The 25,249-nt window shown below is 44.2% G+C and overlaps 1 protein-coding gene across 2 annotated transcripts in view; it reads right to left on the bottom strand.

The window, feature by feature from the left end:
• Positions 1 to 868: 868 nt before the first annotated feature.
• Positions 869 to 25,249, bottom strand: part of LOC102463958 (G-protein coupled receptor 83-like) — a 37,486-nt gene continuing 13,105 nt past the window's right edge. The window contains exons 3-7 of one of the 2 annotated variants that reach the window (XR_001369251.3): positions 24,945 to 25,070; positions 23,775 to 23,908; positions 16,823 to 17,431; positions 13,634 to 16,388; positions 869 to 999 (exon numbers count right to left, since the gene is read on the bottom strand). Coding sequence is in view for 1 of the 2 variants with exons in the window: in XM_006138155.4 (XP_006138217.1) it covers positions 16,837 to 17,431; positions 23,775 to 23,908; positions 24,945 to 25,070 (855 nt within the window). In the remaining variant the exon portion in view is untranslated. The remainder of the gene's footprint in view (positions 1,000 to 13,633; positions 16,389 to 16,822; positions 17,432 to 23,774; positions 23,909 to 24,944; positions 25,071 to 25,249) is intronic. The other variant, XM_006138155.4, reaches the window with a different exon arrangement.

Below are 25,249 nucleotides of genomic sequence, written 5' to 3' on the forward strand. Positions count from 1 at the left end.
TGGGGATGCAGGAGCCAAGATATGGGTGGAGGTTCAGGGCAAAAGGCAGGGAAATTGTGTGGCAGATGTTGACTCTTTAATGGTATATACTGGGTATGAATTTATTCCTTTGTAATTACCCATAATAAGCCATAATTTTGCTAGAAAAATCCTGTATGGGACAATCTGGACTTGCCCCTGGGAAGTGAAATGGATGATCCTACACGTGTTTTTTTTCTTCCTTCAGTAACTTATAACATTCATAGACAGACATAGGGATGTGACATCTTTTTATTCATTTTACATAACACATACAAACTTTCTATTTACTCTTAAGCCTGTTTTCTGTGCACAATTTGACCAACAAGGAACATAGTTTAGTTATTAACTAAAAAACCCAGATATTTCCAGGAACACTGAGTATCAGCTGGGTTTTTCTGTGCCAGAAGCCCCATGCCATTATGCACCAGTGACCAAGAGGTAATTAGGAAGCAGCACATAGTCATGATGTCAGGGAGATGCAGTAAAGTCCATCTTCCTGGAGGAATTACAGTCTCTGTAGAACAGATGGTATCCTAATGTTTTCATCTCCACCACTGATTTATTTGAAGAAAAACAAAACAACAAAAAACAACCTCTTCACATCTGGATAGATCAATAACTCAGACAAGCACAAGACCCTTACTGGAAATATGAAGGTTAAAAGTAAGAAAAGGGAGAAACATCTGCTTCCTGTACGGCTCCTATCAAACACTTTTAGAAAGTTCTAAATAGTTTAATTGTGATTTGTGAAAAGGTGCCAAAAAATCAGAGGAGGAAGTGAGGAGAACTTTTGAAGGAAATCCCTTGCTCTTTTTCTTCCATCTATTTCTCCTCCCAAATGGTGTATCTTTTTAGACTCTCTTCCTTCCTCTCCTCATCATGATAAAATATTTAATTTTGCTCTTTGTTCTCTCCTGCACGTCCATTAGGTGGTGCTTGACATGATACTTCCCACCAGAGATGCAAAATTCATTCATCCTGGGTGAGCAGAAAGTAAAAGTAGCAATTATTAGTGTCAAATATTTGGGGTTCCCTGCTTCTTTGCCCTTTTCACAACAAAAAAGACCATATACATAGGATTCAAAAACAATACAAACATGTGAGTTGACAAATATTTGGGCTACTGGTTAGTTACTGAAATTCTCCAAGAGGTGGAGGCCAAAGACCTGAAGGGTATATATTCCTTTCTCCCAGCCATCTCTCCAATGAAGCTGTAAGTTGTTGCTGTAAATTCGAATAGCTGTCATGTTGTGTACACAGCTATCACTGAAGCTCAGAGGTTTACAGGAGGACACATTTTGTACATATAACAAGCTCTTCCAGAGATGCACTAGAAAGTATATAAAATTGAGAAGAGATACAAACCTTCATGTTTCAGGCCATAAACAAATCACTAACTTACAGCAGTTAAGACAAAACTGCCTTTATGGGCAGGTTATTCCATAATTGTCTGTTACAGGGTTTTATGAAACTTCCCCTGAAGCACCTTGTACTGGCCACAGAAAACCTGAGTAAGTGGACCACTGACCCAATGTCATATGAAAATTCCTCTGCTCCTATCTACTAAAGAGACCAAATGAAGCCTGTCATAGAAGCTATGTCTAGACTGTAGCACTTTTCCGGGATATCGGAGATATCCCGGAAAAGTAATGCCGCTTCCAAGGAACATGTCTGCTTTTTTGAAAACATTTTCGAAAAAGCGGATATGCTCTTTCACCATCCCTGTAAACCTCATTCTACGAGGAAGAAGGGATGTGTCAAAAGAGCATGTTTTCTGAAATTTGGCACCGTGTAGATGCACCAAATTTCGGAAAAGCCTCTTTCAACTTACCTTTGTAGTCTAGACGTAGCCAGAGATCAAACAGTCTTTAAAAGAAAATAACAGTTTCTTAAAGAGACAGGCTCCCCTATCACAAAGCCAGACCTACATTTCCTATAGGGTTCAACAAGAGGAACTTATTTATGTGTATGTATAATATCGGAAAACTACACACAAGGGTCAGTTCTGTGTTTCATGATGCCACCATGTAGTGCAAGCAGTTTGGGTCAGCTGAAATGGGAAGCAGAGGCCAGGTTTGGCTACTGGGAAAGCACACTGCAAATATTTAGGACAAATAATGTTTACATGTACTAAATGAGTCTTCATTTCTCTATAAGAAAGTGCAATGGCTAGTGAGATAGGCTTGTCCCAATTTAACAAAGGGACTAACAGCAATGATTTGAGCCAGGCACAGATGCTATCCAAGCTTTAGACAGACAGATGCTATGCAAATATCCCACACTCAGTCCTCCCATTAAGCCTCAGTTCTACTTAATTAAATTTAGTCTATGGCATTTCTATTGTGACAAACAGCATGATTTAGATGCCATTTTTGGATCCCTTGTTATTCCAGTCCTGGCCCCTGGTCAGCCATCAACAGTACTGTCTGTAAATCTCACTGCATTTGAGTTCTAGTACAATCCTCAGGTTCCATATAGCTTTGCCCATGTTTCTTAGTCATAAAATATCCCCTGACACAGCTAAGCGCAGGCTGGTAATCATGACAATCTGTGGTGGGTTTGTTATGGGGAAAGGTGTCCACTGGGGCTAGGCTGATGACCAAACTCTCTGAAGTGTCCTAGTGAATAGTGCTGCTGTCTGCTGCAAGCAGAGCTGGGGTGTGGGAGGAGTTATTACTGAAAGTGAACTGAATTCGCTTATAGGCAGGGGTGAAAGTAATTTTAATTTCATAAGGTACTGCCCTATCATAACCCACCCCCAAGTAGTAAACACTGACAACTGAAGAGAATTTTTAACGTACAGTATTGTGAATGTAAAATAGATGTAATTAAAGCAATAACTCTGATTGTCTGATATATAAGCAGTTTCATTCTGATTGGAGATGTGTGGGTGTGGGAAGGATTAGGGCAGAGGACTGGGTGTGTGTGGGAGGCACTGGAGTCAGGGCAGAGTGTGTGTGTGTGTGTGTGTGTGTGTATATATGCAGGGCAGGGGATGGGAGTATAGAGGCTCAGAACTGGGTGTGAGGGGCTTAAGGTAGAGGGGTGGGAGTATAGGAGACTCAGGGAAGGGGTTGGGGGCTCTGGGCAGAGGGTTGAGTGTGGAAGGGTGCTCAAGGCGGGGGGCGGGGAGAGTGTTAAGGGGAGGTGCGGGAAAGTGAGGGGGGGATCTGGGGCAATGTAACCTCACTTGACTACCAGGGAGCTGGGGGCTGTCGTGTGGGGGAACTGCTGCAGCAGGGAAATCAGCAGCAATGTGAGAGACTCCCTGGCTTCTTCCCAGGGCCCCCCGGCAGCAACGTATGCGAAGGATGGCACATATGCTGCCCAATGAATGGATTCACTACAGCATGCCCCCAGCCGGCCCCTTTAACCTTCCTGCAGCGCTGCCTCCCCTGGCTGTGTGTGTCTGCCAGCACCAACCTGCAGCAGCAGGAGCCGGGCTGGGAGAGCGCACTGCAAGCTGTGCCACAGCTGGCTGTTTACAGAGTGCGCCCCTAGTGGGCTCTTTGAGAGTGTGTGCCCCAGGCCGGCTCTTGCTGGAGCAGCGCATCAGGGCGCACCCCCTTACTTTCACCTCTGCTTACAGGTTTCCAAAAAGCTCCACTTGTTACAGTTTGAATAGCTCAGCACTGAGCAGGAGCACTGTAACCTAAGATCACAGTGGCCCTGGTATGCTCATGAGAATTCACAGTGTTCTGCTGCAGGGCTGTCCAGCCATCCTTTAACTAGCTGGGAACAGAGAGTCTTGAGAAGGACCTTGACAAGGTACTGGTCAGCTGAGAGAGGAATGCTGAACTCTGTCTTCTCCCCAGCCTTCATGGAAAACAGGACTGGGCCCAGATACAGCAGTTAGTCCATCATCCATCCCTGTATCGTCATAGAGAGATCATGTTTTCTAGAGGCTTTTTTTTTTTTTTTAAAGTTTATGTTAGTAGCTCAGTGAGCTGGAAGGCCATGAACCCTCTTTGGGGAATAGATGCTAAAGAACACAAACAACATCTCCTGAATTGTAATAAAACACAGCTTCATAAACAACTTGGATTCAATGTTCTGACCTGCAGCTATGCAAGTTTTCAGGAGTGGGGCCAAGAGATCTCCCTCCCCACCCCTGCAGGCTGTATCTAAACCCTTCACACACTAGTTGGAGGATTAGGCAACAATCAGAAAGTCAAGACTATGCTACATCCTCTGTTGCAGCTGTGGGCCGAAAGGCAAAATACAGGATCAATAAGCAAACCACTGGCAAAAAAATAAATAAATAAATAACCTGATGTCAAAAGGAAAAGAATATTATTAAGGCCTGGAATGATGTGCAGCAGATTCAGGCAGGGAATGTGAGGGAAGAATGAAAAGGACAGAAGGTTTTCAATGGAACAAATTCAGAGAGAAGATAATGATACATTTTTCAGAAAGTTGGAATCATATTCCATAGCAGTGAGTGCAGGAACAGGCTTTGAATGGGTTCCACTTATCTGGCTTCCTGCTATATCTGAGCCTTGAAAGCTAGCAGACCATCCCTTGAAGCTTAGCTTCTTTAAACAGTGTCTGAAATAAATTACATTTGGTTTAATAAACCTGCCTTTGTGTCCTGCAGAGGTTTCCAACTGAGGTTTCATCCAAAGCGTAGGGAGTTGAAAAAGGTAGTTTACCTTAAGAAATGACATGTGGTGTTAAATATATGATGTGAGGGAAGCAAACATGTTACCTGTCAGACACTGAGCTGCAGAACAAGTTGTCCTGCCTTGAGAGCAAAGCTTTTCACGCTCTGCTGCAGGGGGGAGACCTATTTATGTGTTTGCAAAGGGTAAAAATCACAGTTTCAATCTCTCTTCAGTTTGCTTCTGAGCTGCTTGTCTATTTGCTTCTTCTGATCATAGTGGGAGCAAATCTAATTATTGTTACATTTACACCTTCTTCGAGGTCATTAATGAAAAATTCAGTGTGGTTACCTCTGGTGACCCCTGTGATATTTGCTCCACTTGGGACTTGAATCAAAGCCCACTGAAATCCATGACAATCTTTTCGCTGACGTTAGTGGACTTTGGTACTGTTTCACATTGAAACAGCTACAATTAATGTCTATATTGTTTCTCCTTCATTTCTAATTCATGGTGGGCTATCTTTATCTTGCTGGCAATTTTCCTGCTTCTTTGTTATCTATTTTCAAATATCCTCTGCAGCACATTCCCCATTATCTATTTCATCAGTAATTATGCTGAAGACCATTAGATTTATTTGGCTTGAGCTAGTGTTAATCAATCCATGTTGTTAATTGGTCATTAGACACCTCTCTCCTGAATCCTCACATATTGACTCATGTCAGCATATGCTCAAAATTTTGCTCTGGAACAGACACAGTTCACTAAGCTTTGCATGTGACAGGCTTTGCCTTCTAGTGAGACTGAGGCATAGGAGGGGGACTCTGGGGTTTGCTTGCCAATGACTAATTCAACAAATCACCTGCTTGCCTCAATGATTTATCATTGAGTAATGTCAAAAGTACAGAACTCAGAATTATATCTACTGAGCATGAAAAGGTCAGAATTACACAGAACTCCCTGAACGCCTCTCCTCACCACCCCAGAACTGCAGTTCAAAAGCCTGATAATCACCATGATACAGAGCTGCTTGCTTTCTTGAACATCTATGCCCTACTGCAGTGAATCATCTCAAACAGGGGTGAGCAATAATTTTTGACGGGGGGCCACTCCAAGATTTTGGAAAGTGGTTGAGGACTGCACTCTTCCAGGATATTAATGGAGGAATTCCAGGGTCTGGGATGGAGGTTGGGTGCATAAGGGAGCTTGGGGTAAGGGATTGGGGTTTAGGAGGGAGAATGGAGTCTGGGAGGGAGTTCGTGTGAAGGAGGCAGTTGTGACCTCGGGTAGGCGATTGTGATTGTGATCTGGGCAGGAGATTGGGGTGCCAGATCTGAGGGGCTATGGGTAGAAGAGGGGACAGAGGTTTGGGGAATGGAGGGGCTAGGGTGCCAGAGGCAGGATCTGGCTGGGTGGTGCTTACCAGCAGTAACCTGAGGCAGACTGTCTGCTGCAGGCTGCTCACTGCTCCACATGGCTCTGCTCCGATCATGAGAGGGAGGGAGAGCGGGACAAGGAGAGAGGAAGAAGGCTTCCTACACTGCTCCAGCTCCCAGCAAAAATTCTCAGCCCCTATTGGCCAGAAACTGAGAGACTGGCCAATGGGAGTTAAGAGATTTTGCTGGGGGACAGGAATAGCATGAGAAGTCTCCCTTCTCCCTCTCCAGTGGTCTGGAATGGAGAACAAATGGCTTTTTAAACTGTGAGCTGTTCTCTGCTTAAGGGTTCCGGCGAGGCAGACACAGGCCGGATCCGATGGCTTAGTGAGCCAAATCTGGCCTGCTGGCAACCTCTTGTCCACTGCTGATCTAGAAAGAAGTTCTGTCCCTTGGCCATGACGGTCAGTTGTACTTGACCAAAACAGGGCACCCAGCTCTAAGGCTACATCTTCACTGCGAAGCTATTTCGGGATACCTTTGGTATCCCAAAATAACTATCCTGCGTCTTAAGAGCAAGCCCGTTATATCAAAATATAATGTGCTCACTATTATGAGTCCCTGTAAATCTCATTGCACGAGGGATAAGAGACATTTTGGAATAGTGCTTTGTTTTGAAATAAGATCAAAATAAGCTACACAGTTTGCATAGCACAAATTGTGTCACTTATTTCAAAGTAAGGGTGCTGTGTAGACCCTCCCTAAATGAATAGCAACCATGATCATAGAAAGTATCCCATGCTGGTGCAAGAAAGATATTACCAAATTGGAGATGGTTTAGAGAAGAGCCATGGGAATGATTGATGGATTAGAAACCTAGCTTTACCACGACAGACTTAGAGAGCTCAATCCATTTAGTTTAACAAACAAGTCTTTCTTAGTCTAGGTGTACCTACAAGGGGAACAAATAGGCTACGTCTTGACTGGCATGATTTTGCGGAAATACTTTTAACGGAAAAGTTTTTCCGTTAAAAGTATTTCCGCAAAAGAGCATCTAGATTGGCACGGATGCTTTTGCGCAAAAAGTGCTTTTACACAAAAGCATCCGTAGCCAGTGTAGACGCGATTTTGCGCAAGAAAGCCCTGATCGCCATTTTAGCCATCGGGGCTTTTTTGCGGAAAACAGTTCTTCCCTGTTTACACTGGCCCCTCTTGTGCAAGTATTCTTGCGCAAGAGGGCTTTTTCCCGAGCGGGAGCATGAAAGTATTTGCGCAAGAAGCACTGATTTTGTACATTACAAAGTCAGTGCTCTTGCACAAATTCAAGTGGCCAGTGTAGACAGCTGGCAAGTTTTTGCGCAAAAGCACCCGAAGCATTTTGCGCATAATAAATAATGGTCTCATCAGTCTAGCAGAGAAAGGTATAATATGATCCAATGGATGGAAATTTAAGCTAAACAAACTCAGAGTGGAAATAAACAGCAGCCTTTTAACAATGAAGGTCCTTAACCATTGGAACAACTTAGCAAGGGTCATTGTGGATTCTCTATCACTGACAATTTTAAAATCAAACTTGAATGTTTTCCTGTAAGATCTGCTTTAGAAATTATTTGGGGGGAAGTTCTCTGGCCTGTGTTATACACAAAACTAGGTTACATCATCTTAATGGTCCCTTCTGGTCTTGGAATCGCTGAGCCAGAGGGTTCTGCCACTGCATCCCATCTCTAGTGTCTGGAAACCTGAAAGAAAATATCCAGACTACCACCAAGAGTAAAGGGAGATTATTATTTTTATTCTGAAACTTTTATATGTAGCCAGTTTGGAGCCCTGTTCTTCTAAGTGCTGGACAAACACAGCGAATGATAATCCATGCCTTACAGATTCACTTTCAGGTCCAACAGTGGGGCATCTTGCTTTTGGATACAAAGTTGCTTACGGCCCAGTTCGGCAAGATACTTAAGCTACATGATTGATTGGACCCCCTGAAGTCATATGCTTAAATGTTAGGCATGTGTTTTAAGTAAATTACTATCCCTCTTTGATTAGCACTGTACAGCTCTTCTACCAGTATATGTAATTCTATAGAGTGTGAAAAGATCAGAATTACACAAAACTCCCTGAAATTCCTTGTATTTTTCAGAACTTTAGACCAATACAAAAGAGAAATAAATTGTTATAACCTGTCTAGTGCATGCAGTTGAGTTTCATATAGCAACAGTATCTTGCCACTGACTTGCCCATCAAACCAGAAAGCGTCCCCTTTGATATCACACGTTCTATCATTAACCTAAAGGGGAGAGAATTGCTGCTCTCAGTGTCGTCTTTTTTCTTTCTTTCTATATTAATAGGGACATTTTCAAGTGACACAGAAACTTGTGGCAATGGGGAAAGCCTCAGTCTCATTCAGGCACTAGTAATCACTGTCACAGACAGCAAAGTAATTATCATGATTTAACAGAGTAGTGATTAACATATGCATGTCTAGGGAAGCAATCTCAGAAATTAAAGAAGCTCTTGGCGACAGATCCAGGGAGAAGAGGTAGCCCTGTGTAATGGCAGGCAGCTGGCAATCCAGAGGGAAATGAAATAGACAACCCACCCACACAAGGAGAGGTATGTTATTCCTTCAAAAGTCAACATAAAGCAATTAAAAAATATAACGAATATTAAAAAGGGGCCAAGAAAATAAATTTAGAAGAGGCATCAAATGTCTTTTAATACCCATGTAGCTGACAGGGATAATGGATTAACGAGCACTCCCATAGCATCTTATCAGCTGGATGGATCTCAAATCATTTTATTGGCTCTGTATAAAGATTACTTACTGAGATGAAGATGTTTCTGGGTTGGACCACAGCAGCCTTTCTATGCCAGCAATATCTATGCCAGCAATATTGCCAAACAGCCTCAGGCAAGAGTAGTGAAGAATAACTTTTGTAGTTTAAACTGCATGAAGGATTTTATGGCAGGTACAACATAATCATGGGAATTTTAAATTCATCAGAGGACTGGGGCCAACACCCCACTGCCAGCAAAGAAGACTCATATGTTCTTTTAAGAATCACAACTAGTCAGATGCACAGTTCTATTGTGTGGTTGTTATGGTTATTTCATAGTATCCCAAAGCACAATATAAATTTTTACAGAATATATAGAAAGAGCTGGTCTCTGCTCCAAAGGACCTAGATCTCATATTAGACATAATACACTCAGTGGAGATGATAAACTGTAGAGAGGGATGGGGAAGAAATTACAAAGGTTACAACAAGGTGCTCAGATGCCATGGTAACTCACTTGAGGTGACTGTGTTCTTGGTGGGTTATTTTAAAGGGCATCTGAACATATTTAGTAGTTATATAGTAATTGCCTTTGGGGAGATTTTCAAAAGCCAACATGCTAGTTAAAATCTCCACTCCCATTGACTTTTGGTTGTTTGTGAAATGTTTGCCAAGTTTAGTCTTTATTCTAAGTCACATGCCCTTATTTCTGTGCCATTGCAGAAGACAGAAATTTTGAAGCATGACAATGAAGAATCAGAAATAATGAACATGTTCCTCAGGTATAGATTTTCAGTGGAATAAACCTGTGCTAAAAATCAGCAAAATGTTCAGAATTATGTGAATGTTTTCATGTGGTAGTCGTCTGACTATCTGTGGTGATAGCAGGATCGACTTGTGCTGGATCTGGGAGCTCAGACCCACGTTAGACAGGAGCTGCTGCCACCCTACACTGCTGCTTCTTTATCAGAGGCAGCAGCACCAGGCAACAAGCAGCCAGTCCACAAGGGGAGCTGGTTTTTAAACGGGATCCCTTCGTGGACCAGCTCCCACCTGATACCCTGCACTGCTGCCTCTGATACAGCGGCTGCCGGCCCTGATCCCAGGGACTATAGAATAGTTGACTAACTGATAAGAATTTATGAGGTTACTCAACTATTCAATTAACTCTTATTTAACATCCCTAGTACAAGTAACATTGTCTGTAGGAGTGGGTTGTGCCCATGAAAGCTCATGATACCATCTACATGCTTTGTTAGTCTTTAATGTGCTACCAGACTATTTGCTGTTTTTAAGTTTTTCCTGTTACAGACTAACTCAGCTACTCCTCTGAAGCTTTTGTCTGTGGGATCCAGGAATCTTAGACCTTGTCTTACAAGGGAGTTCTTTCAGGTCACACTTGAGAGAAATTACAGCTGTTCCTTCTAATGTTAATGCTTCAGCATAGGGCAAAAGCCCCTCCCTTGCTTCTGTGCCTGCTGACATGTTGAGGAAAATATTCTTTCATTTTGTTTTCATCTATAACTTTGCTTTATGATCAGTGAAGTGCTCAGTTCGTGGTGACAGATTCTGTACATGGCCAGGCAGTTAGATCATCTTGGGAACATTTCTTCTGGGAGTTTAAAACAAAACCCTCTTTGCTAATATAAACACATATTTCGGCATCACTCTCTCTCTCTGTCTCATGCTCTTCTTTTCTTATATACCTCCCTAATGAAACTCTCATTCGGGATTTATAATTTAGCAGATTACATTTGAAACTTGGGCACTTCACTGATACAATCTTTTAGGCTGATTATTAAGAGTCTTCAGCACGCAGACTTACTCTGAGGGAGAACAAAGATGAACTGCCATTTAAAGAACATTGCACAAGAGACAGATGCCGAGATCTGTCGCTATCAGCTGAATTAAACAGCCTCAAGGCTGTGTGATAAAATACATTCCCAACCAAAGGACCCTGATATGGGGTCAGATACTGGAAAGGGATTCCCTGGATAGTAGAGGGCATTTGCCTAATTTGGTGGCCTTAGAAAAGCTTTAGGTCAAATGCGTCTTAAGGGAGCAAATCAGTTTTCTAGTTCTGGCTCTACTATTCCACTCCATTATCTGAAGAATCCTTATCTACTTTCTCAATGTGCACTTTTAAACCATGCATCACCATCGCTTATCTGTCACTAGAGCAATTCCCTTTGCTGATTATATTGTCAAACTGGTGAAACGATATATGACATCTGAAGGCTCCAAGCTAGTGGGTTCAAACAACAGGTTTTGCAGCATGTGATTTCGGAGCTAGGATTTAAGATAACATTTTTATTCGATGGTTAGAAGTTAAATGGATAAAAATCAAAATTGGAGTATCAGAATATTGACCCTACTCCACATAATCTATGTCTCCTATCTCTCTTTGTTTAGCACTGTACCTCTCCTCTACCAATATATGTAATTCTGTCCCCCACTCCTCCCCAATTTAAAGGGAGAAGCTCCTTCTTCCAAAAGAATTGTCTTTAAAAATATTTGTGAGATACTCATGGGACATGGGACTCACCACCATACATTTTCAAGCAGTAAGGTCAACTCTGATCTACTAAACATTTAAAGCCTGTTTATCAAAGGTTGTTCGCTCCATGGTTTATTGCTGAGGGTGGCTGTCTATCCTATTCCAGTTCCAAATCAGCTCCTTTCATGACTGAGAGAGGCCCATGGGCAATACTTGGCTATAAAGTCTCATTTACATTTGTATTTCTTCTGAAAGTTAATCTTTAGTAAGCAAACAATGAAGAATATTCTTCTTTGAACTCACCAGACTCAGCTGAACAGACCTGTTAGCATGTTAAAGAGCAAGCTATTCTGTTTCCTCAAAATGATGACAACCAGCCCTCCTACCCATCCAAGCAGAATAATATTACTTTAATAATATATACAAATGGGAGCTTCAGTGCTATTCACTGTACAGTGATGAGCCCTCAGCAGAAAGCAAAGGAAGTACATGAAATAAAGTAAATGAAATATCATTTGCCATTACTTGTGACTGTTTTAATTGTGATTGCTTTAAAAAAATGGAATACTTGAGTGAAGCTCTTCAGGACAGAGACTGCTTTTGTAGATGTCTGAACACTTTGCAGCACCTTGTAGATGCTGCCCGCATACAGATAATATAAATAAATGTCAGTGTTAAGTACCCTGTGGTGATCTTAGGAAGAATGCTATTTGATGCTGCTGATCCTCAGTTCTCTGCAAGTGTAGAGCTCCAAATGGATCTCTGAGATGGCTAAATATAATTATGTCCATTTTACAGATGTGAAAAATAAGGCACAGAAAAGTTGTGACTTGCCAAAGTCAAGAATCGGGGCAATGGCAGAGCTGGGATTAAAACTCAGCTAATCTGACATCTAGGGCTGTACCCTATCTATTCACTGGACTATGCTATATCCTCTGTGGCTACAATAGTATTGGTGAAAGCTATGTCCATGCAGGAAGCTGTGGTTCAGATTGATTTGGACTTTTTGGCCAATTAAAATATAATTTCCCTGTTATGAGCTTATTGATACTAGTAAAATAGGATGTTTGCCAAAGAAACTTCTTTGCCTCCCTCCTTGGATAAAAATTTCCAAAAGCTGTTCCCATTAGTTAACAAACATGAATTGGTACGTACCAGCCTAAGTTTCCTGTGAGAGACATTTAGTTTCATGCAGGCTATCTTTCTGTTTTGTTGTATGCTAAATGAGTCCTTAAGGGAGTTTTGAGGGGTGTCACTATTTTTGGGGATAATTTTTATTTCAGAGACTTCACATAAGAAATGCACCTCACTCAGAGAACAATGTATTCCTCTAAGCCCTGGGACTTGGAACAGAGTGTTATTATCTGGGGCAGGGTTCATCTGCATTGAACAGTAAGTATTTGTAATGCAACACCAAATAAAAAAAATATCCTGAGAACCTGCCTACGCTGAGAAAAATGTCTGTATTTATTATTGTTACTTAGATACACCATGGTAGTGCCTACAAGTTCCAGTTGAGATCTGGTACTATGGACAAAGGCACTGTATAAATAAATAGCAAGGGACAGACCCTGCCCAAAGAGCCTGCAGTCTAAACAGACGAAGTCATAAAGAGAGGCAGTCCCTTGCCTGAGGCCAACTGGCAGAACTGGAAATAAAATCCAAGTCTCCTAAACAATGTTCCCTCTAATTTTTTCCATCCATGTGCAGAATAAAATTGATTATGGGCACCAAGGCATGTGCATATGTGCACCACCAGTAGAAACACATGTACCAGAGCACTCACAGCTGGTACATCAGCTGGGCAGCACCTGAATGCTTCCTGGGTGACTGCCCAAGCACTCAGCTTACAGGGAACAATGAAAATTGTAGTGCAATAACTGACCCCTCTGCTGAACCACGCTGCCTATAGGCATCAGGAAAGCACCTTTCCCCCTTCTTTTTGAATGTTCATTTTCTCCTTTTCTGACTCTCACTTTGTCTCTCCCTCTCCGTTCCTCTCTGGCAGCTCCCTCTACCTAATGGAGGTGCTTCAACCTAGTCATATTAATCTTTCTAAGGAAAAAAAATCCTCTCTGTTGCTGTGCTCCTGTAGACTCAATTGCTTAACTGAGACTGTTCTGCAATACTTAGTAATGCTAGAGCACTGGTTCTCAAACTTTTTGGCTGGCAGCCCACTCCGTTCAATGCAGATCCGTCTGCGGACCACCAGCCAGCCACCCATGATGACAAATAGGTGGAGAAGGGGGTGAGGATGTGAAGTCTGGGTGCGAGGCTGGGAGCAGGAGCAGGTTGAAGGGAGATCTGGGGGGAGGGGATGAAGGTATGGGGTCTGAAGGGAGGGGTATGGAGAGTGCTTACCTGGTTCCATGTCTCCCACTGCTCCCAGGCACGGCCCCTTGCGGCTTCCACTGGTGGTGATTCCAGTCAATCGGAGCAGGGGGGCAAGCCTCCAGATGATGAACTGTTTCCTGTGCTGCCATTCCCCCAGCCGGGGGGAGGAGGAACTGCAGCGTGTGGAGCCACTTCTTCCCCCCACAAGCTGGAGTTGGCCTGCAAAGCTCATGCCCATCCTTCCCCCACAGTGGGAAGCTAGCACCTCGTAGGTGGCTGCAGGGCTGGGTTGCCAGCGCAGGCTCCTTGTTGTGGGGGAGGAGGGCAAACCCCACGCCTGTGGACCATTAGTGGTCCATGGACCTCACTTTGAGAACCACTGCTACAGAGCAATGTAACTGTTACGTTAATACCGTGGGGCTGAAAGACTCGCCAGGTGCCTCAGTGGCCAGGGGAGCGGGGCAGGGCCTTGGACCAAAAGGATGGTGCTGAGACTAGCTTTCCCTAGGCAGCCTCAATGCTGCCTGGAGCATGCCACACTTACTCCATTGCAGATTGCCCTCATGCTGCCTGGGGCTCCAGCGTGATTTAGAGTAGCGGCAGTGGTGTCCAGGAGCCCCAGGCCCCTTTTGAATTGCTGAGCCCTGGCGCAGTTGTCCCCCCCAGTTGTCGGCGGGCCTGAGTTAATAAATGCTCCAGTCCTGAGAAAATATTCCTGGCCTCTCTCTTAGTGCCATTGTAAATTCATTCCTTCAATTAATGTTGTTATAAAAAAAAAATTCCCAAACAATGACAAATAAAATAGGACCTAATGTTAAAGTGTAGAGCTAATCTGAGTAGTTGCCATGCAACTATGACCCATGGTGCATGGACCTGCTCACTGTGTGTGTTCTACATTATATGTGCTAGTGCTGCCAAAATCCGTTCTGTCTGCTTTTACTCTTGCTACATATGCAAAGCCCAATGTGCTGGAAGAGCGAGCTGGATTGAGAGATGTGAAGGCCAGAAGGGACCATGAGAGTCTCTAGTCTGACTGCCTGTATGACACAGACCATAGAATTTCATCCATTATTGAGACCAATAACTGGAGTTTGACAGAGGCATAGCCCCCTTAAAGGCAGCCAGCCTTGATGCAAAGATTTCAAGAGATGGAGAATCTGCACTTCCCTTGCAGTTTGTTCCAATGATTAATCACCCTTTCTATTAATATTTGAGTGGAGCTAGCTTTAACTTCTAGCTATTGGCCTTATTATGCCTTCCCCCACTAGATTAAAGAACCTTTAATATCTGTTTCTTCCCCTGCAGGTGCTAATACATTCATCAGCTCATTGCTTGTTCCTTTTTTTGTTAGCCAAAGTGATTTAATGCCACGAATCATGCAGAAGAGCATTTTTTCCTAACGTCAAATTATTTGTGTGGATCTTCTCTGCACTTTCTTCTTTCTATCATTTCAACCTCTTTCTTAAAGCGTTGACTCTGAGAACTGGCTGCAGGATTCCATTTAGCTATTTGCAGTTATTAAATGACCTGTGCACTTTCCACAAGAGTTGGAGTGAAAATCCCAGCATCTGCCCAATTTCCTACATGGCTTGGATTCCATTTGGCATCATCAACAAACTTTTGAAGTAAATACTCATTGCTGGGGTAAACTGTCCTCTTCGGGTACACCGGTGGAACCTTATTGGAGGTAATGCCCAAAGCCACACAGCAAGTTAGTGCCAGAGCTGCTTAGGGATCCTTGATATCTACTCCTGTCTTCAATTCACTGTTGCATTGGTATCCTGGTGAAGTTCTAGCTCAAGTCACCTAATTTTCTCTTCATTTCAAATAGATCCTTCCTTACTTTCCGGTATAACTTGTTGGCTGTGGTGTTCTTAGATGTTAAGCAACTGCCATGTTCCTTCACAGAGGTGGCTGGACCTCAGTTGTGGGTGAACTTATCCCTGTAATATGCATATTTCTGGTAGCTTTCAAGGTGCATAGGGATCATCAGACACAAAAAACCCCAGCATATAATGTTCTTTTGTCAGGACAGTGACATAGCGAGGTCATGCATAGATTCCAATTTCCACAGGCGTTTTGCAAGGCTGTGCGCTGGCACCAAAGTTGTTTAGTATTACCATCAATTGGCTGATGGATAAGCTTGAGGGAGGGGTGTCGGAGTGGGGGGAGGGGCCACGATCTCCCACTTTTTGTCACAGGCGAGTCCCCTGCCACTCCTCTTATTCTTGAGGCCTTGACACCCCACCCCCTCAATGAAGCTGGAGCTAAGCCAGGCCTCTCCACCCACCTGGCCTATGTCCTTGCCCCCTGGGCTGGGACAGATGAAGGGTCAACAGCTCCCCACAGTTGCCTACATGGCTCTAACTATGGCATGAATGTGGCTCTTCAGCCCCCAATACCCCACCCTCAGGCAAGGTCAGAAGCCCGAGTGGGGTAAAAGCCACATGTGCATCTGAGGGGAGCTGCAGATATGGGCTAGGAGCGGCTCTCGGGCCACCTTGCCCCAGCAGATGGAGGAGCCTGGGCTCTCTGTTCTGGCTCTGGCTTCTGGCTTGCACGTGGGGCATGGCCTTGGAGGAAGAGGAGGAGGTGGGGCCTCATTCCCCTCTCCCCTTTAGGAAGAATCCATTAACCCAATGAGTCAATGTGACCTAGTTGCAAAGAAGGCTGATATCACACTATGTTATCAGCAGTGTTGTACAGGAGGTAATTGTCTTGCTCTACTCAGCCTTGATGAGGTCTCATTTGGAGTACTGTGTCCAGTTCTGAGTGTACCATTCTAGGAAAGATAAGAACAAATGGAAGAGAGTCTAGAGGACAGCAACAAAAATGATGGAAGAGGAAAAACTGAAAAAAAACTGGGCATATTTAGTCTAAGGAACTCCTCTCTTGTACCCATTTCACCCATACACCCTCCTAACAGCTCCTCATTGGCTATTGCCCAGCCCTATAAGCTGCTGGAAAATTAAGACTTATTAGTACCTGAGCATGAATGACTTATCTAGATATGGGGTGTCAGGCCAGTGATACCTAAAGGAGGTGGCAGTGAAGGCCTGGCAAACCCCATCACATATCCCTTTTTATGTTATGCTCCTAGATCATCGATATCCATGATCTTTTGCTTCCTGGCATACTTAGCTCCACTACCCAAGTGGTTGACTTGAATGATGCATCAGAAATAAAGCTCTTTGCCACCAGACCTCTTGAACTCACCTTGATTCTCCACCTCACAAATCCGTGTTGACTGTCTGTACATTTGTGGTAGAACGAATGCTCTGTGAGAAAGGCCTCTGCTTGTACCTGGCTTGCTCGATCCATGCCTCTCGATAGGCCATGATCACAGCTGGCAACACGTTGTCCTGTGTTTGTGGCACCTTCTGGCACACACTGAGTAAGGACTTGAGCTCTGAGCGGAAGCTCTCGTTCAGCCAGCAGTAGATGAAGGGATTGTAACAAGTGCTGCTCATGGCAAACCAGTGCAGAGCGAAATAGAGGGAGTTCTTGGTCTTAATGCCAAGGCTGGAGATGAGCACCACATAACAGTTGAGTGGAAACCAGCAGACAGCAAAGACCACCACAACCAACATCAGCATCTTGATGCTCTTCTTCTTGTTCTTGTGGTGGGTGATGTACTGCTGCGTAGTGATGTCCCCAATGGCATTGCGCAGCCACAGCTTCTTGGCGAGGCGCGTGTATGTGATGGTGATGATTAGAAGAGGCAAGAGGTAGAGGAGGAGGAAGGTGGAAAGGTCTAAGTATTTCCACACCAGCTCTGCAGGCTCAGGAAAATCAGGAAGACACAGACTTCGGACAGTAGCTTCCCTTTCAAAACAAAGAAGTATTTATACAGTATGTGGCCACAAAAACCTCCAAGCAAATCTCTACAATTCTCAAACCACTGTTGGACTTTCAGACCACAATATATAAGGCCTGAACACTGCACTTGTGGACATCACAGAGTATGTGTAACATCGCCACATAGGGTTCAATCTGCTATCATTGCATACACTGAACCATACCTCAGTATACAAACAGCCTGATTGTAATCAATGTGACTACCCCACTAGTGAAGCACTACCAGATGGAAGGAGGCAGAACCTCGTTCATAGTCACTAATTTCCTTCAAAGGTGAAGAAGTACCTCCCCACCTCCGTCTTTCATGTTGCCCCACTTCCAACCCTCCTTCCCCTACTAGAAAAACACAAATTACGGATGTGGCTCCCTGTAACTAGATACTGTAACACTGACGGCAAGATGGCTGTGCGCATTCCTTATTACCCCAGCTTTGTGTTTGTGATACGTCTCCCTTCCCCATATCCCTCTCAGTTGTTTGGGTGTTTGTGCCACTTGAGTCTTGTTTGAGCCCCTTGGATTTTGTAAGTGAAAGATGCTTGACAGACAAGTGCTATAAAATGCCAGATGATAATTAAGAGATGGGGAAGTGGGGTGGCTAACCATGCAGCACAGATTTTGAAACTGGATATGCAGTATGCAGAAGTGTGGCAACAGTGTGTGTGTGTGTGTGTGCAGGTGTGTATGTGTGAGGGGAGTGCTGTGCAATTTTGATGATGGTACGTTTAGGAAGAGCTGCAAAAAAGTAACAAAATGCTACTTCTCTAAGGCTTTCCAGCCAACAATTTCCAAACAGATTGCTGATGTTAATCAAATGCTCATCACCACTCTGTATTAAATGAATATAATTATCCTGGTATTGTACTTCTGTCTATTCATATCTTACGTGTCTGTGTGCCTCTTTTCTAATCACTTTCAAGGTGCTTAGCGAAGCTGGGGACACATCATTACTACCATATTATAAAAGAAGTAACTGATGCATAGAGGCTATTGGGACAACACCTAGAATTAATTTGGCACATGCTGCTTAATTTAGATACAAGTCCACATATGTAAGGGTATGTCTACACTACCCCGCTAGTTCGAACTAGCGGGGGTAATGTAGTCATCTGCACTTGCAAATGAAGCCAGCCGGCACCATTTTTAAATGCCGGCTAGTTCGGACTCCGTGCCGCGCGACTACACATGGCACGAACTAGCTAGTTCAGATTAGGCTTCTAATCTGAACTAGCTGTACGCCTCATGGAACGAGGTGTACAGCTAGTTCGGATTAGGAAGCCTAATCCGAACTAGCTAGTCCGTGCCATGTGTAGTCGCGCAGCACGGAGTCCGAACTAGCCGGCATTTAAAAATGGCGCCAGCCGGCTTCATGCAAATGAAGCCCAGGAAATTCAAATTCCGGGCTTCATTTGCAAGTGCGGATGATTACATTACATTACATTATGTGTAGACATACCCTAAATTAGTATGAATATTATCTGCTGTTACACTAGCTAAGATAAACATGCTAATGGTGTAAACTGTTACTAGCTGATGTCACCACTAGGGATGTAAGCAACTAGTAGACTATCCATTAAGCATATGTTTAATTGGATAATCGACTAGTGACTCGACTAGTCGCTCCCCATACTCCTTGGTGCCTCAGAACAGGAGCCGGTGCTGGGGGGAGCCAACTTAAAAGCTGGTTCCCCAAAGCACTGTCTCCATGGGGTGGTGGGCAGGGGCACAGCAGGGAACTGGCTTTGCTTTTGCCTTTGAAATGTAGCAAAAGCAGGGCACCGCGGGAGCAGGGGATGAGTGGGGGACTCCAGCAGTCCCCCACTGGCCCTGAGCTCCCTGCTTTTGAAATATACAAGAGCCCTGGGACTCTTGTACTCTTCAAAAGCAGGGAGCGTGGGGCCAGAGGGGAACTGCTTGAATCCTCCACTGGCCCTGTGCACCCTCCTCATGCTTTGCTTTTGAAATGTACAAGAGCCGGCAAGGAGCACGGAGCCAGCCCTATGCTCCCTGTGGCGCTTCCGCCTTTGAAATGTAGCAAGAGCCGGTAGGACTCCTGCTGCATTTCAAAGATGGAGGAGCCCTTATTGACTAATCAAATAGTTGATGCAAATTGCATTGACTATTCGATTAGTTGATTAATCTAAATTTAACATCCTTAGTCACCATATAGTATAGCGCTCTGGGATGTTTAAACTTTCCTCTGAAGCATCCAGCACTGGCTACTAGTGGAGGCAGACCATCCCAGCAGATGGCTATTAATAGAGGCTTGCATGGATACAAAATTTGTATTCGCATCTGCACCTGCAAAAATGATCCATAGATATCTGCATCTGCGGATGCAGATACCCGTTGATATAATGTGACTATCTGCAATTTTGCAAGATTCTAGATACAACACTTGTATCTGCATCCACATCCATACCCACAATGAGCTATGGATATCCACTTCTGTGGATATCTGCAGATATAAAGCAGATATCCACAAATTTGCAAGGTTCTAGCTGCAAACTTTGTACCTGCATCCACATCCATATCCACAAAAATGAGCTGCAGGTATCTGCATCCATATCTATGAATGCGGATACGCATGGATATAAAGCAAATACCCGCAGATTTGAAGGGCTTTAGCCATTAGTGTGTTTCATTGTAATACAAAGGGAAGGAAGATCCAGCATGCTCATGCTAATGTTCACATGAAGTGGAAGATGTTGGATGTCTGATTCTATTAGATTCTCATCCTGACCAAGTTGAGCAGCATTTTAGAAAAGTTTTAGACTAAATCGAGTTCTTGTCTCCGATGGGGCCTTTCTGTCATCCTAGCATGTGCTCTCTTTTGTATTGAGGTCCACATGCCCATTAAGGGTGTGTAGCAAATTGTGTAGCTTATTTCGTAATTTGGCGCTATCTACACAGCACAAAATTTCAAAATAACCCGCTATTCCAAAATGGCCCTTACTCCTCGTAGAACAAGGTTTACAGGGACGTCAGAATAGAGATCCCGTAATATTTCAAAATAATGGGCATGCTGTTAAGATGCAGGGATAGCTATTTCAGGATACCTCTGGTCTACTCTGTGGAGCTAAGTGAAAGACGTGCTTTGTGAGGGCTGCTTTTTCTGAATGTTGCATTATTCTAAACAAGAACTATTAATGAAACCAAAATCTTCTCTTGGAAGCCATTGCTGAGAAATGGACAATTTTGTTTGTCATGGCATGAGGTGGGTCTTCACAATCCCTGCAATAAGGCAAAGAGAAACTCGGTGGGCCCGTATTTTATAAACAAGGTATCGAAGGCTGGCTTAAAGCAAGTAACTGCAAAGAAAAGAGAGTTCCACGCAGGATATCTTACAAGAGTCACAAGGACAATGCCCCATCAGACCATAGTATGAATCACTACAAAATCCTCCCATTCATTTTTCAGACTACTCCCCTCCCCCAAAAACGGAAAAACAGAAGCTAGGAATATGTAATAACCCACACAGTGGGTTCCACCCTAATAACTCCCCACTCCTCTCCAAGCTCACAGGTGTTACCTGTTAATCTAACCCTATCTGATAAGCAACTTTCTATTAATATAAGTCAAACAATTTCTCAGTGCCCCCCTCCTCAACCAGGAAGGGCTGAGTTTCCATAGACCAATAAGTACATGGAACTGGAGTTGATGAACTATTAAGGGAGATGATGATGTACTCATTTATTCCTCGGGTGTTTTAGACCCATTTTTTCTGTCTCTCTCCCCTCCTGCTTTGTCTCTCTCTGCCCATCTCTTCCTACCTCCATCTGCAGTCATTGAAGACTTCTTAATCACTGTCAGATGACTGTATTCTCCACAGCTTGATTAATATCTTTAATATCCTGTTGTCAACCCCCTGCACTGATTATTATGCCATTAATAAAAGACCCTCAAGAACTGACTGCTGTGAATGTGGGATGACTGCAGTCCATAGGGGAGTATCATACCAGATGGGTGACTACAAGGATTTTGGATTTTTAGGACTTAGAAAAAGCAGAATTCAAGAGAGTCAGCAAATTTAAGGTCAGAAAAAACTGTCACTGTTTAGGGCAACTGCACTTGGATTCCCCTGCTAGTGTTGTCTCTCTTGAGTGGATCTGACTGGGGTTTTCCCAGGCTAGATAGTTCCATTGCTTCAAACTCTGGGTCATGGCTTATAAGGGCAAGTGGCTAGCTGGTCACAAGATGCTTTGTTTACTTGTGCCTCTGCAGTACGGGTGATTGCAGCTCCCATTGGTTGGGAACAGCAATCCACAGCCAACAGGAGCTATACCTGCGGAGGCGTAGGTAACAAAGCACCTTCTGCCCAGCTAGCCACTTGCCCTTATAAACCACAACACAGAGTTTGAAAATCCCTGGGTCAAAGGTATCACCTATGATCTTGACTTTGCCCCCGAGCACAACAGTCCTTAGGTCCATCACCACATCCTGTTCCATGATAGTGATAGAAATGTAGCCGTGTTATTCTGGGGTAGCTGAAGCAAAATGCAGGACAATGTAGCACTTTAAAGACTAACAAGATGGTTTATTAGATGATGAGCTTTGGTGGGCCAGACCCACTTCCTCAGATCAAATAGTGGAAGAAAATATATGGTTGTGACTATTTTCTTCCACTATTTGATCTGAGGAAGTGGGTCTGGCCCACCAAAGCTCATCATCTAATAAACCATCTTGTTAGTCTTTAAAGTGCTACATTGTCCTGCATTTTGTCCGTGATACAATGCTTTGATGTTGGGATCCTAAAGCCACAATTTTGCACTAAGTCCTCAATAGCTTCTGTCCCTCTGTGTTGCCTAAATTCCAGGTGTCACTCTGAGTTGGATTTACATGCCTTTTGCTGGACTGATCTTTGCTTCTTAATCTTGCCCCAGTGCCCATGGAGTAGTAATCTCACATAACAGGAGAAGTAGTTTAGGGCTTAACTAGGAAGAGACAACTGCTAGGTCTGGGCTTCCACATGGTAGACTAGATATCTTATCTTGAAATAAGATGCAAAATGTCTTTGGAATCTCCCCCCGAAGGAGTGAGGAGGGAAACATTTATGGATTTTGTTATGCCAGATTCCAGCTTGGATTCTTCCTCTTCTTCTGGGTGTGAAGTGTCACTTGATCTCTTTCACATTTGCCCAGCAAACAGCACTCATCTCCTCTTCTTCACAGTGAAATCACCCAGACAAAGTGGCATTCACAAGCAAGGTTTTGTTTTCCTGCAGCATCACCAGACCTCTAAAAAGCATCGCCACTTGATATTGCATGTCAGGGTGAAGTGCTTGTCGGAGGTGCCTATTTATCTAACAAGTGAAACCACAGACACTGAAGTCTCGCTCATTGAGTGAGTCAGCCCCTGGGGCTCTGCCTGCTGAGGTTTGCTCTCCCGGCGATCAGCAGGAGAAGACTTTATTCTTTAATGCAGGGGCCCTACATCACTCTAAGCCTGGCTTAGACATGTCTAACATTATCTACGTAAGTACCAGGCATGTGTGCACAGAGCTGCTAGAACAATCTGTACAATGGGGAGTGCTGAGAGCCACTGATCCAAACTGTAAACCCTGGATATAACCCTCTTCAAGCCTGGGGGTGCTGCCGCACCTCCCACACCCCTAGTCCCAACACCTCTGGATGAGTGTAACCCACACACCTAGTGTGGTTACCATGCAGTGGCACCTAGACCACAGCAACACATAAGACCAAGAGACCTCTACAGCATGGGCTGGGAGGCAGCTGGCTTTTAGCTCAGAGGGTAGCAGCTTCTATACTCTGCTTCAGAGGTCCCAGGTTAAAATCCACCTGCTGGTGGTTACATGTGCATGTGTCATCCTCACAAGAATACAGCTTGTTGGGGGGTCTGCTTAGGAACAAAAAAGTAAACGGGGAAACCAGCTGCACTGTAGCTAAAATGGCCCTTTGGCAGTGAATCTGGGACTGACAGAAACCACACAATAGCTGTAAGTGTTTCAGCTATTCCAGAAAACTAAGGCCCTGAACAGCGGTGTTCACTAAAGTTCCAAAGGCCCTAAGTTTTACAATGGGCCAGCTGTCTTGGCGAAACTCCATTTTGGGTAATCGCAGTGGCCCACATCCTCAAGGCCCTGACAGCCATTAAAAACAATGATAGTGAGGTGCCTTAAAACCTTTGAGAATCTTGGCCGTTCTGTGGATGTGAAACTCCCTGTGCATTGTCAACTGGACAGTGTCTATCCTGCTTCGTATCAGCTGCCGCTTCCCACCTGAACAGAGTAGTGGGAGAAGCGATTCTTCTGAACAACAGTGTAAAGATCCATGGGGTCAAAGAAGCGACTTACCGGTAGTTGTACTGGAAAAGCTTCTGATAGATGGCGTGGGGCAGGGAGAAGCAGGCTGCCATCAGCCAGATAACAGAAATGCTAAGTGCTCCTCTTGTTAGTGACATCCTTTGCTTTAGTGGGTTCAGAATGACCTGCAAGAGAGACTTCACAGTGACTGTCAACCTCACCAGGAAAGCAAAGTCCCTTCGTGGTTGCTGCTATTTTTCTTAACATGTTTCAGTGATTTTAAGAACATCACTGAATACCAGGCCCGTCAATGGGAGTGCATGAGGGGAAAAGGGGGCAGTTGCCCTGGGGCTTAGCAATTCAGAAGGGTTTGGGGCTCCCAACTGCTATTACCACAGGAGCAGCAGCGGCCCTTAAATGATCGCCAGAGCACGGTGCAGCGCACTCTGGGTGGGTTCTCAGGGCTGGCGTGGGGGCGGGGAGAGAGTCCAGTGCAGCACACTGTAGGTGGTGTTGTGGACAGGCTGCCCCTTCTCACCCGCCTCTTTTGGGAGAATGTAGTTGCTCCCTCACCCATCTTGCCCAAGGGCCCAGCAATTCTGTCAGCTCCATACTGAATACTCAGAGAGATGCCTAACTAATCAGAGCAATCTAGAGTACATGGGAACATACCAATCTACCACTGGTAGCAAAAGACACCGCCAAGTCAATTTTCTCTGGTTAGTCTTGAGAATCAGTCATACCTTAAACCATGACTGAGCAGTGACAAGTCAATAAGATTAACTCCACCTCAAAAGGATGTTTATTCTAAATAAATCAGATTAAGAAATGCTTCACATTATAATTGAGGCAACAGAGCACACCTGTCTTTGGTAATTTGAATTTTCACACCAAGTATACTGAGCTCTTCACTTTTTGATATTACTTGTGAAGAATTTCCAGGATTGGCAGATCCCTAATTGTCTGAGATCAATGAAAGTTTTCTACAGGGAAGGGACATTATTGGCATGTTCCTATTTTCTCTCTACATAAAAGTGACAAGCTGATGCCAATGGCTATAGGTGAGAGTAACACAGGCAGATGCTGTATAATCTCTACTCTTAGCTCTCACTTGCCCTCTCAGTGCTGTCTTGTGACACTCCCACCTTACTGAAGTTCTGGACTCCCCTTTGCTTAGCATCTGTGCCCAAAGAATTTTGCCCTCATCTGGGGATTCGGTACCTGATGTCGGTCCAGGGCTATGGCTGTCAGGGTGAGCGTGGAGACGTGAAGAGAGCAGTACTGCACAAAGCGGCTGATATGACACATGGCCTTTCCAAAGACCCACGTGCTGTTCACAAACCGAACCTGCAGGGAATGTAACAAACCATTAAAACCATCAGCAGGGCAAAGTGGTTCATGCAGCAGAGTCAAACAAACAGAGGCATTCTTGGGACCAGTGGTCCCACTAAGATTTTCCATCTGTGAACCGAGTGAGTTTTGTCTTGTGTACCAATAATGAGGTCACATGAGCTTGTTCGGATGTG

This window comes from Pelodiscus sinensis, chromosome 13 (assembly GCF_049634645.1).
Source record: "Pelodiscus sinensis isolate JC-2024 chromosome 13, ASM4963464v1, whole genome shotgun sequence".
Lineage (NCBI taxonomy): Eukaryota > Metazoa > Chordata > Testudines > Trionychidae > Pelodiscus > Pelodiscus sinensis.